General features: G+C 45.9%; 1 protein-coding gene across 1 annotated transcript in view; it reads right to left on the bottom strand.

Moving 5' to 3' along the window:
- Window positions 1-17,647, bottom strand: part of MAPK4 (mitogen-activated protein kinase 4) — a gene marked incomplete at its 3' end in the record, with an annotated part of 74,921 nt that extends 57,274 nt beyond the window's left edge. Inside the window, exon 1 of the mRNA XM_082668330.1 lies at window positions 17,027-17,647. Within this exon, the coding sequence (XP_082524456.1) occupies window positions 17,027-17,572 (546 nt within the window). The 5' untranslated portion in view covers window positions 17,573-17,647. The remainder of the gene's footprint in view (window positions 1-17,026) is intronic.
- Between the last annotated feature and the right edge of the window lie 701 nt (window positions 17,648-18,348).

Below are 18,348 nucleotides of genomic sequence, written 5' to 3'. Positions count from 1 at the left end.
GCTCCGGGTCCTGGAGTGTGAGATTTTGTGTGCACCCTTTTAAGAGTGAAGACTCTATTTCCTCCAGCCCTCTAGGACTCCCAAAATTAAGCCTTGGGGCCCTTCAGAGCCAATTGTTCTGGGGGCTCATCTTCCTGGTGCAGGACCCCTGGGCTGGGAAGCCCAATATGGGCCTCAGACCTCTCACTACTCTGGGAGAACCTCTGCAATTGTAATTATTCTCCATTTTGTGTGTTGCCCACCCCAGGGTATGACACTTTATTGGGAGTCTGCCCCTCCTACCCTTCTTGTTGTGATTCTTCTTTATGTCTTTAGTTGTAGAAGATCTTTTCTGGTAGGTTCTGGTCTTTTTCAAGGGTTGTTCTGCAGATAGTTGCGATTTTGGTGTGTCTGTGAGAGGAGGCGAGCTCAGGTTCTTTATTCCACCATCTAGGCCGATGTCCCAAGATTTTTCACTTTAAAACATCTTTGAGGTATAAATGAAATACAACAAGCTGTACATATTTAAAGTGTACAGTTTTGATAAGTTTATACACTTATATCTGTGAAACCATCACCAATCAAAATAATGAACATATGCATCACCCACAAAAGTTTCCTGATGTCCCTTTATAATCTCTCTCCATTCCCTAGGCAACGATTAATCTGTTTTCTGTCACTACAGATTAGCTTACCTTTTCTAGAATTCTGTATAAATGGAGTCTTATAGTATTTGCTTCATTCATTCATTTTGGTCTGGCTTCTTCTGCTCAGCATAATTATTTTGAGATCCATCCAAACTGTTGTGAATGGTTCATTGCCTGTTGTTGCTGAGTAGTAATTCCATTGTATGGATATACCACAGTTTGTTCACATGGATGTTGATGAACATCTGGGTAGCTTCTAGTTTTTCTCTATGAAAAGAAAGCTGCTATGAACATTTACACACAAGGCTTTGTATGGACATATGTTTTCATTGCTCTTGGGTAAATATATAGAAGTGGAACGTCTGAATCATATGGTAGATGTAAGTGTAACTTTTAAAGACACTGCCAAATCATTTCCCCAAATGGTTATAACATTGACTTTCAAATATTAAGCCAAACTTGCATTCCTGAGAGAAGACATACTTGACTGATGTGCATTTTCCTTTTTATATATTGCTAAATTCAATTTGCTAAAGATTTGTGTAGAAATTTTGTATCTAAGTTAATGGGAGATATTTCATTTCTTGTCATGTTTTTTGTCAGGTTTTGCTTCACAGTAATGCTTAGAATAAATTGGGAAGTAGTCCCTTCTCTTCAGTTTTTTGAGAGGAGTTTTTGTAGAATTGGTACTTAAATATTTGGTAGAATTCACCTGTGAAGCTATTTGGGCCCGGAGTTTTCTTTGTGGGAAGGTTTTTAACTAAAAATTTAATTTCTTTAAGAAATATAGTGATGTTCAAATTATCTATTTATTAATTTTTTGAGATATAATTGACATATCATAAGATTCACTATTTAAGAATCCAGTGGTTTTTAGTACATTGTACAACCTTGCCAATCATCATTACTATCTAATGCAAGAACATTTTTATCACCCAAACATAAAACCTCATACTTATTGGAAGTCACACTCTATTTTTCCCAACATCTAGCCCCTGGCACCAAATTTATTTTCTGTCTCTATGAATTTGCTTATTCTGTACATTTCATATAAAAGGGATTATATAATATGTGGCCTTTTGTGACTGGCTGCTTTTCACTTAGCATAATGCTTTCAAGATTCATCCATATTATAGACTATATCCTTTTTGTGACCTGAATAGCCAACACAACCTTGAAAAAGAACAATGTTGTCAGACTCACACTCCTGATTTCAAAACTTATACAAAACTTCAGTAATCAAGATAGTGTAGTACTGACATAAGGAGAGACATATGAAAGAAGTTGGACCTCTATCTCATACCTTATACAAAAATTAACTCAAAATGCATCAAAGACCCAAATGTAAGAGCTAAAACTATAAAACTTTAAGGAATCATGGGTTAAATCTTCATGACCTTGGGTTAGGGAATGGTTTCTTAGTTTTGACACCAAAGGCAATAGCAAGAAAAGAAAAAATATATAAACTGGATTTCAAAATGAAACACATTTGTGCTTCAAAGGGTAACACCAAGAAAGTAAAAAGATAGCCCAAAGAATGGAAGAAAATTTTTTGCAAATCATTTATCTGATAAGGAACTTGTATCTAGAATATATAAAGAACTTATACAATTCTGTTGTAAAAAACCAATTAAAAATGGGCAAAGGATATGAATAGACAGTCCCCCAAAGAAGTTGTACAAATAGCCAATAAACACATGAAAAGATGTTCACCATCATTAGCCATCAGGGAAATGGAAATCAAAACCACAGTGACATGCCACTTCACACCCGTTAGGATAGCTAGGATAAAAACAAATAGAAGATCTCAAGGGTGAGTGAAAATTTGGAGAAATTGAGCCCTCATACATTGCTGTTGAGAATGTAAAATAGTACTGCCATTTTGGAAAACATCCTGGTATTTCCTCAAACAATATCATATGACCCAGTAATTCCACTCCTATGTCTACATCCAAGAGAAATGAAAACCTCTGTAAACACAAAAACTTGTGCATGAATGTTCATAGCAGCATTATTCCTGATAGCCCCAAAGTGGAAACCCAAATATCCATCAGCTGAGGAATAGGTAAGCAAAATGTTGTATGTCCATACAATGGAATGTTATTTGGCAGTAAAAAGAAACGAAGTACTAAAACCTTCCACCACGTGGATGGACCTTGAAAACACTAAGTAAAAGAAGCCAGTCACAAAGGATCACATATTGCACAATTCTATTTATATAAAATGTCCAGAACAGGCAAATCTATAAAGAAAGAAAGTAGATTTCTTGGTTGCCTAGGATTGGGGGGATGGAGACTTTGGGGGATGATGACTCAGGTGGGTGAGGTTTCTTTTTGGGGTAATGAGGATGCTTTAAAATTGATTCTGGGGATAGATGCGTGACTCTGAATATACTAAAAGCCATTGGATTTTGCACTTGTACACTTGTATGGTGTGTTGAGAATATCTCAATAAAATCGTTTAAAAAAAGAGTTTAAAGGCAAATATAAACCAGTGTTCTACTGAAAGGGATACGCTAGCTGGTAGCCCTTTTCCAGCTGGCTGAATGCTGGGGCAGTGAGCTCTGGGTCCCTCGGTGGGAGCCTGTGTTCCAAAGAAGCAGGTCCTGGGATTCAGTAAGTTTCCAGTGGGGAGAGATGGAGGGAGAGGGTGTGTGGAAGTGCTGGGGGACAGCAGCAGGGACGTGGGAAGGTGGGGACCCATAGAGAGAAGAAAGGAGGGCCAAGGACACAGGGATCATCATTTCCTGTCCTGGCTCCATCTCTGCCCACTGTGGGGCACAGGGAAGGTCACAGAACTGCTCTGTTCTCCACATGTCCTCATGAGAAAGCAGAAGCAAGTGCCCCCTGTTTCGTGACTCTTCCCTCATCTCATCATGGAAGGTAGCAGGGGAGTTCTCAAGTTCTGAAGCTGAGCCCAGTGGCATCAGCTGCTCCTGGTCCCTGGAGGCAGGTCTGGTCCAGCCCTGCTGCTTATTAGCAGTGGGTCTTAGATGAGCCTCTCAACCCCAGGGGCTCCCTAGTCCTCAGCTGTCAAGTGAGAACAATAATTAATGTGACCTGCCTCCTTCAGAGGGTTGGTGTGAGGATCCAGAGTTATCATTGATGGGAAAGTACCCCCAAGGTGTACTATTGTGAATTGCAGGTAATTTTTCAGGGTAGATATCATGATATTGGTTCCCCAGCTAGAGTAGCCATTGGCTCTTCACGCACTCTCATGAGCATCTGACCCACCCAGCATATGCGAATTGGTTGGGGTCAGGGTTGAGGGCAGCTGGTGAGCACAGAACAGAGCTCACACAAAAAGCCAAAGACAACCAGACTTACAAACTCAGTCTTCCCAGCTGCAGACTCCTCTGCATTCATCATGTGATCTATGGACAACCTCTTTCCACCATGGTGATTCCTCACGCCTGTGAAGCCAGACCAGGCCGGTCATTCTGGGCTCCTGGGTTTGCTCTCCCACACAGGGAACTGTGACTCCAACTCCAAAATAATTGGGGTAGGGGTTTAAAATGGGAAAAGTCCTACATATCACAACTGCTTAACTGAGCTTACCATCAGGATGATGCATGGTTTCTGCAGTTGGTAGTAGTTCCGTGTAGAAGGTGCAACAATAAAATCTTCATGGCCGTACTCTAGAGGCCCCAACATCCTGGAAACCTGCTGTCCAGGTCATCTGGGGACACAGGAGGGGCCAGCATGGCCCAGAAGGGAGACTAAGGAATGGCTTCACTTTTCCTGCTGCCAGGTGTGTGTTGGAGAGCAGAGGGCAAACATGGTATCATGCACGAGAGAGAAGGAAGCAGGAATAAGTGTGGGGCAGCTCTGGGACAAGGGCCTGGCTCTCAGTTGCTGCTCTGCCTGTCTGGATGTGGAGTCACTGGCGGACACCTAAATGAGCACCTCTGGAGAGGCCAGGCCCTGCTCTCCAGGCTTTGTAGGGTGATGTGTGCAGCGGTAGCCAGGACCCATCCTGATGGGTCATCACCGATGGCAGTTCTGATTGGTTGGTCCCAAACCTTAGAAATTATTAAGTATTTTGAATATCACTCTTAGCGTATAACCTCAGTACTAGAATCAGTCTTTGGCTAAATTGCCGAAGTGTCAAAATTAAGACAGGAGGCTCCCTATTCTGGTCCCCTTTTGGGTTAAACACACTTCCCCCAGCACACTGCTTCCTAATCCATCCATTTTGATAAGTTCATTCAAATAAAGGCTTGCTGACTTGTTCCCCCTCTTCTTCATTCCTTCAGTTTGTATCTTAGAAGAGAAACTAAAACATGGTCAACTGCCTCAATAAAATGTACTGTTAGTGAAATTGAGCAGGACCCTGAGGGGCTCCCGGGCACAGAAGGCTGTGTACCCCATTTCTTGTTTGTAGGGAACAGGAATAGGCTTCAGCCTCTGTGACTTTCCCTGAGTTCCAAAGGGCAGGTTCAAACAGTTGCTAATCAGGGAAGGGAGGGGATGCAGAGACAAGGGAGGAGCAGTCAAGAAGCAATAGTGCAGCCTTGGGGCAGAGTCCTGGTTCTGCCTCAAGGGATACACATAACAATATCTTTGAGCTCTTCTGCAGAACTAAAACTTCCAACAAATGGAAGATGTTAATCACTTGATGAAGCATTCTTCATTCCAGAGAGAAGGTTATAGTCTGATAACCTCGAGAACCACAGAAGCTCATCAAGTTCACCCCAGATTAAAGGAATGCAGGCCCTGCACATAACCTGATCCTTATCAGCAACCTCACCCTTGAACAATTGCTATAAAACTCACCAAATCCCCCCAGGTTGGGACACACAGTTTTGAGGACATGAGCCTGCTGTATCCCCCTTTGCCTGGCAAAGCAATAAAGCTATTCTTTTCTACTTCACCCAAAACTCTGCCTCTGAGATTTGATTCGGCACCAGTGCACAGAAGCTGGGTTTCGGCATCATTAGTGGTTGAATTTCAGGTATCAGAACTCCCTCCAATGGTGATTCATAATCATAGTTAAAAAAAAGAGCTAATATTTACCAAGTGCTCCCCAGATGGCTGACACACACATCACACACATCATCTCCTCTACTCCTCACACAGCCCTTGAAGTAGAATCTAGTATCATGAGAGGATGGAGCCAGCCAGAGGCAGGTTACATAGCTTGCTCAGGGTCCCATGGTAGCAGTCAGTGTATGCCCACCCCACCTATGAGGAGGGTGGTCCTGCTTCCCAGGGGCATGGCGCACCCAGAAGAGCCTGTCCCATGGAGACAGCGGCCAAGGCAGGGCTGCCACTCTGGGTGAGGAGGTAAGATCTACACATGCAACACCATGGGCACCTCAAGGCACAATACAGTCGAGGGTCAGCATGCACAGGCTCCCGGGCCAGATGCCACTGTGTTGGACCCTGCTCTCTCAGGGACCAAATAATCTCAGTTTACCACTTTCTGCAATAAACATCTTGTAAACTTACTCTTCCCACCCAGCAAACTTCCCCAACTTCCTACCTGAAAAGGTTACTGTGATAAAATTATGCATGCCCATGCTGTACTTTTTCTGGAATTATAGAAAAGTAAAAAGAAGGAAAAGCCATGTGTAGTCAAATCATTAGCATTTTGGAGTTTTTACTTCTAGTCTATTTTTTATATGTCATTCTTTTCTCCTTGTTTTAAACTTATGATCATACCAGCTATCCAATTCTGTATCTTGCTTTTTAAACCTAATCAGTATTACATAAAGAGTTTCTATGTTATTGTAAACTCTTCAAAATCACCATTGAAAATGGTTGTATAACTTTCCATTTAGTGGGTGAACATAGTTTATTTAGCCATGCCCTCACCTCCAACACAAATTTGTTAAGTTTAAATTTTGATGTATCACGTTTTCTCTAAGTAAAGAGGTACTGTTTGCCAATATCTGAGTTCTGTGTATCTAGGAATCACAGCTGGTCATGCAGCTTGAACTGGGATTTTTTACTTTGGGATGAGTTTAAAATTGTACTGAGGTAGAATGAGTGGATTCTATAGACAATGTTCCCGAATGTAAATAAGGCATTTAGCTAAATCTCATAGGACATCTTTGCGGACAATGAAGAGACATGGGTCAGACCACTGTATAATTATGTAAATTCACAACTGGTTGGACAACTAAACCCAAAGAATTCTGGCTTAGGGTCAGTGTCACCCTGGAGGGAGGAGTCTGGTGGCCATAAGATGAAGCCTTTCACCGAATCTCTTCACACATTTTAAAACTGGTGATATGGGTGAAGTCATAGAAGATAGGCTTGTGAATTGTGAAGCTGTATGGGATAAGATTATGTGATAGAACAAAGATCCAAAAAGATCTTGTCAGGTTGGAATATTTGCCTGAAGCCAAGCAGATGAAACTTGTCGGGGAGAAGGGTAAAGTCTTGTACTAGGACTAAAAATCAATGATACGAATGTAAAATAGGGAATACAAAACTGAACGGAAGTAAGTTGGGTACGATCTCAATATGAGCCAACAGAGTGACATGATTGCCCCTCAAAATACCAGCAGCATGAGCAGTGAGTCATTTATGGAGCAGAGATGTCACCCTCCCTCTGGGGTCTAATAAGTAGGAGGAGGTCAGTGAAAGGACAGTCAGGATAGTGTGACCTCTGGAAACACTGTCATCTAAATAGTCAACAAGGCAGTATGCTCAGTGGATAAAGCATGACCTGAAGCCACTATTAGGTGGCTATTCTATTGGGCTTTGAAATCAAACTCTGCCATTTACTAGCTGGGGGACCTTGGACAAGTTACTCTCTGTGCCTCAGTGTATTCATCTGTAAAATGGGAACAGCAGCACTTATTATTATTATTAATATTACATTGTTGTTATGAGGACTAAATAGGTCTACACCTTTCAAGCACTTAGAACAGTACCTAAATATTATTGTGTAAAGACAAAGGAGTTCTAGGCTCCAGAGATTTAGAGGGACGTGGTAGATGACTTCAGATATTTGAAAACTGCCCTGAAGAAGAGAAATTATAATTTATCCTGGGAGGTTCTTGAGGATCATGCTTGATTCAGTGGAAAGGCATTTAGTCAGTAAGCATTTAACGAGCACGTATATGTCAGATACTGTGCTTGTTGCCAGGAGTACAGAGCTGAATGAGGTTCATACTCTTTCCTAAGGGCCCTACTATCTATTGGGGGAAGAGGCATAATCATAAACATATTAGATCACAAACAAATAATCACAATAGTGTGGAGATGACTGCTGTGGAAAACCAGAGGAAGGTGTGATTAAACTCTCCCCTGGGAAGCTGGTGAAGCTTTACAGAGGTGGGGCTTTTAAGTGGAGTCTGCAGGGATAAGTAGGAGTTTATGTGGGAGCAAAGGAACAGTGTGTGGGACTAGAGCTGTCACCAAGTATGGCATTTTCCAGCAAATGGTGACAAGTCAGTGATATCACAGCACAAGATGAGTGGGGTGGCAGCAAATGAGGCTAGAGATAAGGATTGGTCTCTCCCAGCTCCCAGAAGTGTGGTACTGAATTATAAGCTACCCATGAAAGTAAGGATAAACATAGCAATATGATACTCCCCTCAAGCCTTCTATTTCTATAGTACTGTCTTCTTAACAGGCTACCAAAGTAAAAGATGAAGAAAAAAAACACATTTCAGGAGAAAATTTAAAAGGGTTTGATCAAATTTTCTAACCTTTCTTCTTCAGTATAAACACAGGAATATCTGCCTATAGAATAAGACAGTGTCATGTTCCTGAGACATTCACAACCTTGGAGTTCCCAAGTAGAGAGACTGGAGCCAGGAATAGAGCAATTGGGATCTTTCCCACCAAGACTGAAGATGCTATCTGAAAGGAGTTTCCTTCCCAGCACATCTCCTAGGTATAAAGGAAGGAGGAGCACATAATTCAACACTTATCTCCCAGACTCTCCACTTAATTCCATTTAATAATATTCATTAAGCATGCTACAGGGAGGCAGAGATAAGTAAGTCATCAACACTTCCTCCAAGGTGCTTACAAGCTAGCATTAGATGTTCAGCCACACAGACGATTACATCATTAAATGTTAGCACTGGCCATTTCTGATCATGATGGAGTAACAAGTACTGGATTTTCCCTCCTGTTGAAAGCAACTATAAAACTAAACAAATATACATAGCAGTTTTCAGTCATTGGGCAATAGGCTGTGCAGGATCCCTGAGAGAAGGGAAGCAAACACATAAGGTGAGCTTCATCTTCACCCTGGCACTCTGCCTGGGTAGATTTCCCAACCATAGCACAGGGAGGTGGAACAAAGCAGAACATGTTTGTCCTACTGAGTTGAGGAGGTAGAGTCCAGGGCTTCAGAAGCACTGGAGCCGGTGGGGCAGGATACTGGAGAAGAAGAAGCTTCATAGGGTAGGGGCCCAGAAGTTTGTAGGGGGTTCCCCCATAGATCTCTGGCTGAGGGCTGGTCTGCATATGATGAGGGCTGGTCTGCATATACACAGGGTGAGGCCTAACAGAGAGTAGTTACTTTGGTACTAATAGCAGAACAGGGATAGTAGAGGTTGCAGAAACATTGGATACATAGGAGTTTCAGTCCAGCCAGAGGGAAAATGCCTTGTTAACATTCTAGGCATTCAAGTGAGACAACAGAAAGGTCATACCATAGGAGTAAGTATCATGCTCTGGAGTAAAATCTCCTCTAGGCCTGCATAAAACCAAGCCTTAACAGGATCAAGGATTCCATAATTTACCATCAGTAAATTAACTCACTGTCAGAACAAAATTCAACACTCATTAAAGGAAGACAATATCATTCAAGTTTCTTTCAGAGTATCAACTGTAATATCCACAAACACCCCAAAATTACTAGAAATGTGGAGGAAAAAGTGACCCAAATTCAAGAGAAAAAAAGTAAATAGGAAACAGATCCTGAGATGTCCCAGAGGTTCAAATTAGCAAGAATTTAAAGCAGTTATTATAAATATGTTCAAGGACTTAAAGAAAAATATGGTCTCAATGAGTGAAAAGATGGGGAATCTCAGCACACAAGTGGAAACTAATAAAAAAGAACCAAATAGAAATTCTAGAAAAGTAGAGTATCCAAAATGAAAAATTCACCAAATGAGGTTAACAGCAAATTAAAGATGGCAGAAGAAAGGGTCAATGAAGTTGAAGACAGACCATAGAAATTACCCATTCTGAAAAAAAGAGAGAAAAAAGATTGGACAATCTTTTGGGATGATGCCAAGCTGAGTAACACAGTAATCAGAGCCCAGAAGGAGAAGAGAAAGTGGGGCAGAAAAAGAATTTTTGAAAATGTCCCAAATATGGTGGGGAAAAAATCAATTTGCAGATTCAAGAAGCTCAATGAATTAACTAAATAGGATAAGTACAAAGAAAACCACACTTGTGCACATCACAGTCAAGCTGTTGAAAGTTAAAGGTCAAGAAAAAATGTTGAAAGCAGAGAAAGAAAGACGTTACATACAGAGGAACAATGATACGAATAGAGACCTTCTGAGAAACAATAAGGATAGGAAATAAAGCAATGACATTTTTTAAGTACTGAAAGAGAAAAATACCATAGGTTCAGAGTTTTATATCCCGGGAAAACAAACTTTTAAAATGAGAGTAAAATAAAGACACTTTCTAGATAAACAAAGAATTTGTCCCCAGCAAGCCTGTACTGCGTGAAATACTAGCTCCTCCTTTGGCAATCCTAGCAGGAGGGCTGACTTTCTGCTTCTTGAATTCTGCTGGAGCTTTGGAGCTTGCCACAGGAGATGGCAGCTTTAATTGTGAGTAGGTGAGTGAGTAGGCTTGTGTTGACAGTAAGGAGGGAGCTAGTGATCTCTTTGCACTATTTAATCCACCATTCACCCCCAGTGGAGAACCAGACCCACACGCACGTGGGAAGGGTGAGCTTTGACATGAAGAGGAAGGCACTGGTATGCACTGGTACAGCTAGGCCAGCTGTTAGAACAATGAAATACCTGCAAACTGGTTGGGAAATAGCTACTGCTGAAGCCCCTGGTTCCCTTGCTCATCACCTTTGTCTCATTCCCAGGTACTCCCAGACCTCCCTATGATCCAGCAATAAAGGGTCAATTTTTGGCAAGCAGGGCACCTCCAGAACCCTGCCTTAGGACTCTGCCAGCTTCCTTTCTAATTGGTTGGTGCCTGAACCATGCCAGTTATTAATGATTTATAATATCACCCCTGGAGCTAAGTGGGGTTGCTTCCCAGGAAGGGAGGCCTGGGTGTAGCGTTCTGGGAGTGGGTAGAAGAGGACCCCAGGAGGCCCAGGGACAGAATGAAGACCCTGCTCCTGGGGGCAGGGCTGCAGTGGGAACTAGGGGGATGCACTGAAAGCCAACAAAATTGGCTTTTCCAAGTCGGCTTAAGTGTTCAGGGACACTTGACTCTCTAGCACAACCTCTGTTCTAATCCCCTAGGTCATAGTTTTCCCTTTTAAAAAGGGATATTTCATAGCCTTTTAAATAAATCTTTTCAGCTCCACTGATTTGGAATAACATGCTTAGTGGCTTAAGAACTTCTAGCTGGGCCCTCAGCAAGTTGTCCTTCAATGAGCCGATTTTGTCATGAACCCTGGCTCTCGAGAGTGGCTAGGCCTCTCCCAATGCCAGCACTGTGGACCCCAGTCCTGTTCTGGGATCTCAGGCAAGCCCTTCCTCCCTTCCAGCACCTAGGGACCTGCATCTTCAACGTGGAGACCATGCAAAAAACAGGCACACAGAATAACAAAGGAACATTCTCTTGATCACCTGCCAAGACTCTATTTCAGCCACAGAAATGAGCATTCCTCTTCCTAGGTTCAGTTTCAAGGGAATCCGTGCTCTAGGGAAGCTTTCTGTGTGTCTGCCTAGGCAGAGGGAGATAGACAAGAAGCCATCAAAGGAAGGCAGAGTAGCCAGGAGGTGGGGCTGATCAACACAACTGAACCAGCATAAACACAGCTGATCAAAGCTCTGTGCAAAGCCCTCGGAAGCTGGCTGATATATACTCCATCATGTACCTCTTTGCCTCCTTTGGGACCTTGAACCACAAGTCTTACCAAACTGCAGTAATTTGCTGAGCCCTCAATCAAACACTCGATCTCACTGAACTGTGAAAGCAACGTCTTGTCTTTAAATAACATCTAGTGAAGTAGTTTACACCAGGATGAAAAGCATGTTTTCTAAAATCATCGTTCGTATCGCCTAACTCCTGTTAAAGTAAAACCTAAACAGAACCAACACTCCTATTGATGGAGTTCCCTGGTCTGTACAGCTTTCTGCCAAGCTCAAGGGATGGTGGACCAGGCAGTTTCCAAGTGATGTGACCGAGGCCCTAAGAGCCATGCTGCCTAAGACAATCTTCACGATTCATCGTCACAGTGCCTTATATCCCCACCATTAACTATCCCTTCTGGTTAAGGTACCTACTTCAAACACACTTGTGTTACCTGGGAGGAGTTCCTAGCCTGTTTCATTGTGTTCAAGTTTGAGAACCTTGGCCGCAAGCAGCAGCAGACACACCAGGGGCGTCCGCTTTCTGTCCACAGACAAGCTACTCCACATCTTCAGGTCAGTGATGCTTAGACGTTCACAGGCCTCAGAATCACCTGGAGGCTAAACCGCAGCTCGCTGGGCCCCACACTGGGTTTCCGATTCAGTAGGTCTGAGATGGGACCTCAGAATTTGCATCTCTAACAAGTTCCCAGGTAAAGCTGGTGCTGCTGGTCCAGGACCACACTTTGAGGACCACCGTACTAGTTGATTTCTAAGGAATCTTCATGATACGGAGGCAGCGTGTGAGAACATTCTGATCATGAACCATGAGGTAAGAAGACAGGGTTCTGAAGTAGAAAGGGGTCAGGGCTCAAAGGCAGGCCAGCCTAGCAGAAAACTTAGACTTGCTCAGATGATCCACCAAAACATACTTTATGGACCTCTTACTCCTGCTTTCTTTCCTTTGCTTGCTTTTCTGCTTACTGCCCCCAGGAAAGGCAAGTCCACTGGCAGCTCCAGCAAGGCCAAAATGTTGTTCCCTCTCCCAGGCCCCTTCCTGAACGGACGCGTTCACACAGCTAATCAGACTGTCAACATGCTGCTCAGCCCTCTGCACCCTCTTCTGGGGGCTCCTGACACGTCTTAGAATTTACACAGGACTTAGTGAAGTCTTAAACTACATTTTTTTTCTCTTTTGAGATCATCTACTTCCTAATAGGATAAATTCGATGGAAAACATGCTCTGATCCTTCAGCTGCCTCTTCTTGACACAAACACAAGGAACTAATTAGCAGGCCTGCGCAGGAGGCAGGCAGAAAGGGGTTCATGACAGGACCACAGGCTGGGCAGCCACCATCAGGTAGGACCTCACGACTCACCCTTTGGCCATCACGTCAGGAGTTGGGTCCGTAAGTCAGTGGAGGGGAAACTGACATGTGGATGTCTGCTTGGTGTTACCATGGCATCTACTGGGCAAGTAGGTTCTGTTCATGATTTAGCTCCCTGTACATCTGAAAGCCCTTGACATCCCCGCTTTCATGTGACTCTAACAAGAATCCTGCGAAATAAGGAGAATGGAACTGATGACCCCATTTGGCAGATAAGACAATTGAGAAGGAGCTCAGAGAAAACTGGACATTGTACTCCTGGCTCAGCCACTCCTCATGTGGTCTTGAGCAAGTCTCTTCCCCTTCCTAGGCTTCAGTTTTACCATCTGTGAAATGGAAGGAATGGACAAGGTGATTGGGAGGTCTCCTTATAGATCCCTTATTCTGGGAGTAAGCTATCCAAGGAAAAGGACTTGCCTGAGGTCATGCAGTTAATGACACAGAGAAACCAGGGGCCTCTATACCGTGTCTGTTGAGTGAGAGCCATCAGAGCACCCCCGTCGCCACCCACTGCCATCTTCCTGACAGTGTGGGCCAACCGGGGCCTCCAGTTGCCCTCTGCCTTGCAAAGACCAACACCCCTGGGATGGTGTGGTAGGGGAACACGTGCTCAGAATGCTCCCTGACTGTGACTTAAAGCCCCAGTGCTGCCAGCTGTTCATTAGAGAAGGCCATTTCCTCCAGCACCTCGTTTACCAGACAAACACAGTGGACGCCTACCCTGTGCCAGGCCCTGTGCTAGATGAGGGGATGTGGAAGGGAAGGAGGCTTGCTGTCCACCCGTGAGAAGGTCACAATGAGGAGAGTGAACACCGTCTGCTGCATCCGAGTCCAGCCCCCCGGTCGGATCACAAAGCCCGTCCCTGGCAAGGGGCTGTGGCCCACGCAAAGGCACTAGCTGCAGCCCAGGTGAGCACGATCCTCTTCAAGGCAAGCACAGTATCCATGAAACTTTAGGAGGGGTCAGTTTAGAGCCATTCACATGTAGGCACTGTCCTCCAAACACACCAGGAAAAGCAAATGCACACGTCTGACCCCCACCAATTCATTGGCTGGAAGAATGCCGTGCTCTCTCTCTGAGAGTCAAACCTCCCAAGCACATGGAATCAATGAGCCCAACTAGCTTCCTATCTGTAACGTGCTGGCCAATGACAGTTCTTCCATTAGTTCAAGACAGTCAACACCATCAACTGGGCCATGTCTCAGGCACGGGATTAGACTCCCTGGAGGAAACCAAGATGAACATGACACGGCCATCAGGAACTAAGGAGCTCTCGGCCTAGGAGAGCATGGAAGATGCAGACACACACACAGTACAACAGAGCAGAGAATGGTGGGCGCTGGAAGATCCAGGTTAGGGGGTGGGGAATTCAAAGGAAAGAAGGACTCATTCCAACTGGAGACCCAGAAAGCCTTCGTGAAGGAGACAGCACACAGAAAGGTCATCCATCAGGAAACAAGAAGGCCAGGTTCTCACGTCCCTTCTGCCACAGTCAGCCAAGTAATCTTGAGAATGCCAATTCTCTCCGTTTTAAAATGGACCATTTGCCCGAAGTGCCTCACGGCATTTTGAGAATTAAATGAGAACTGATTTAAATGTACATCAGATAAATAAAGGCACCACATATAAAGCTTTCGTCATCACTCGGGGCAGAGCAGGGAGGAAGGTAAAAGCAGAAAGTATATGGGGGAGGAAGCAGGTGGGGGCACGGGACACCTGCCCAATGCAGCGCTGATGTGAACACCTACTGGGATCGTAGCTGGCTCCGGTGATTTCTTTTTTAACCTCCCACGGCTAATTTTACTGAAGAGAGCACACGAAGAGGAAGTCAGAGCATCTGAACTCCTCTGCGTCAGGAAAATGAAAGTTCCAAATGGAGAGGTGGCTCCCCACCCCTGAGTGACAGGAGCACAGCCACCTGCGGCGGTCCATGAACCTGGGGCTCCTCCCGGGCTCTCAGCATAGGGCCCGGACCCTGTGTACTCAGTAAACGCTCATTAGATGAACGGATGGGGTCCTACTTTACAAGGGGCTTTGCTTTCATGTTCCATTTTGATTCACAACCACAGGCCAGCAGGGCAGGCAGGGAGCATATTATCATCCTTGTCAAAGATGGGGAGACGCAGGCTCGCAGAGGGTGACTGTCCACGTCGCAGTCAGCGCCGTCAGAAGGGAGCCCGCGACTCTGCCTCCTCAGACAGTATCACCTTCTCAGACAACCACACACGTCCTAAGAATTGCTGCCACAGCCAGTCTTTGGCCCAGTGACCACCTTCCCTGATTTTCCCAAACGCTTACCACGTGCTGTTCTGCGCACGTTCCCTGTAATACTTCACTTAATCAGACCCTTTCGTCGAGGAAGGTCCTATTATGACTCCCAAATGTACTGGTTTATTCCAATTCAGAAGGTGGTTTTGTGCATCCCAGAAATAAGAGTGTCATGGATTCTCTGGTCCTTTTACCAAATAAGAACTGATTTGGATTAAAACCGTTGGTTCAGTTGTTTGGGGTCATTGTTCCTCAGAAGAAAGAGACAAAGCACAGGGAGTTAGGAAGACAGAAGGGCATGATTTTTTTTTTTTTTTTTTTTACCATGGACATTCCTTCCTACAGAGTCGGCTGTCAGTTTTGACAGATGGCCTGGCTGCAGGAGGGGGGACAGAGGGCAAGCTCACGGTTAAGGCAGCACCAGGGAACTAGAGCCAGCTGGGCTGATTCGAGGCCTGAAATCTGGGCTGGACCCCAAGTTCCAGCCAGTCAGGGTGGGACAGGGAGCCCTGCTCCGCCCACCCCCACCCCGCTGCAGCTGTACCAGGCAGGTCAGCACGTTTCTTGGTGTCCGTGACCTCCTGGCTGCAGGCAAATAGGGTGGCGAGGGAGAGCAGAGGAATGGGGCCTCAGGGAGAAAGCTGAGGCATGTTCAAGGTCAGAGCTCCCCTCCCCTCTCGTCACCCACCCCAGCCCCTTGGCTGGTAACAGTTCACGGTGCACCTACTTCCTGAGGGATGTATTCATTCTAGTAAAAATTCACGATACAAAAGTTTGGGCGGGAGGCTGGAAAGCACAGCCACTCCACAGCTCTGTTGAGGGGTGCCTGGCTGAGGTGCTCAGAGACTCCCCTAAAGTGGCAGGAACCGAGGTAAGGGGAATAGAATTTCAGAGGACTCCCAGTTCCTGAAGGGCACAGTGGATTAGGTAAGAAGAGGTCTGGGGCCTTGAGAACAAGGGTCGGTGTGGCCGGGTCCGCTCTGATCTCTGCTGCTGCTGGAGCATTTAGCCGCCCACCCCGTGGGGGGTCAGCACCTGTGGCTTTAGCGTCACACTAGGGGGCTAGTACATCAGGGGCCTGGGAGAGCCGAGCCATGAGCTGGATAATGTACACCGAGAGTTAGTTGATCAGATTCACCGTTTATGCCTCCGTCCACGGACAGAGAGAATGGAACACAGAGTGGGGCAGCTTTGATGGGAGGAGGGGGTGAGATGAGCCAGAGCAAAAGATTCCAGTGGTGGGAAGCCTCCCAGGGAGTCCTGAGCAGAAAGGAGGCAGGGTAGGTGGTTAGGTGGATGGCAGGAAGAAGAGGGTGCTAGAGGCAATTCACCAGCTGCACGTTTTTGTTTTTTTTTTGGGCTGCGCCGCATGCCTTGTGGGATCCCAGTTCCCCAACCAGGGACTGAACCCGAGCCACAGCAGTGAAAGCCCGGAATCCTAACCACTGAACCACCAAGGAACTCCCCAGCAGCACAATTTTAAAGCCATAGAGTTTAGAGCCGTATCACCGAATCCAACCCTTCTTGTACGGCCTTGAGTCATCGGTCACAGCCATGACTAGTGGCCAGAACCATCAGACCAGACTAAGAACCAGAACTTCCCTGCTCCCCCAGCAACAACTTCAGCCCCGTGATCCTTCTAGCACCCTCCAGCCTCCCCCAAATACTGACCCCAGTCCTCTGATTCCACGGGAGCTAGGAATACCCTCTTGAACACTGAGCATTCTTGAGGATTACATGCACCACGCGTATCAGCCATTCTGGACAGACATACCTTGTGTGAATACTGCTGATCAACAATCCTCGCCAACCCGAAATCCCCAATCTTGAGCACGAGGTCCTCCGTGCTGATGAAGATGTTGGCGGGCTTCAGGTCCCTGTGCAGCACGTTGGCAGAGTGGATGTACTTGAGCCCTCGGAGCAGCTGGTACATGAAGAGCTTGGCATGCTCCTCCGTCAGCGTGCCCTGCTCCAGCAGGCGCGCCAGGTCGGTTTCCATGTACTCCTGGACGATGTAGGCCACGCTGAACTTGAACAGCTCGCCCTGCAGGTCGGCACCCTTGGACCCCAGCACCTCATACACCTTCACGATGTTGTCGTGGTCCAGGCGGCGGATGATCTTGATCTCCCGGAGTGCATGCTTCATGCTGCGGGCGTCGCTTAGGGTGATCTTCTTCACGGCCACCTTCCGGCGGGCCCTGCTGTCCACGGCCGACAGCACCAGCCCGTTGACGCCGAAACCCAGGGGTTGGAAGTCAACGAAGCGCCCACCAAGGTCATACCCGTAGACGCTGGCGATGCGGTCGCCCTTCTCAGCCATCGTTGGCTCAGTGGTCAGGGGCTGACCATGGGATGAAGGGGCAGTCAGGAAAGGCCAAGTCCCAGCTCGTGGCTTCCCCAGCACACCTCATTCTGTCAAGTCCCAAGGCTGAGGGATGGTTCTTCTCCGGGTGATGTCACTGCCACCAGCTCCCTGGAGACAAGAGTGGCATATGTCCATACTCGCTGAGCTGCAGAAGTTGGAGGCTCAGACTGTTTCCTTAACCTGTACTGGGAAGGCTGTCCACCAACTCCTATGTATCCTGAGCCTCCCTGGAAGCTTAGAATGGCTCATGATTCTTTCAAATATAGCATATTGGAAAGAAAAACCAGTCTCTTTATCTATGTGAACGTAAAGTTCTCCATCATGATGGACCACAAAGTAGAGATGCAGAAACTCTCCCCTTTAAATCCTTTGTTAAAAGAGGCTCCTTCTTGCTGAAATGTGGTGCTGTTGCTGAGCTGTGTTCTTTTACTTTAAATGGTCCAAAGCTCAGTCGTATCACAGCCTTCAGCAGCTTGGGAGCTGCCCTCTGTGTCCCGAGCAGTATGAAGATATCCCAACAATGGATTCTAGAGGCTTGTAGGGACTTCTTTATACCTCTGCCAGCTCTCCTTTCTACCAGCTGCTCTTAGATTCTGAAACCCAAACCAGTCTGTTGAGCATTGGTGAAGAAAGCTGGAGAAATCCAAGCGCCTTTCATGAGCTCTACACCAAGTTACACCTGAAGTCCCAGACCTGAGGGCAGCTCAGCTGTCCAGCCAGGATCCTCTGGA

The sequence above is a fragment of the Grampus griseus genome (genome assembly GCF_964374135.1).
Source record: "Grampus griseus genome assembly, chromosome: 12".
Taxonomy (NCBI): domain Eukaryota; kingdom Metazoa; phylum Chordata; class Mammalia; order Artiodactyla; family Delphinidae; genus Grampus; species Grampus griseus.
This window is presented reverse-complemented; position numbering and strand designations above follow the sequence as displayed.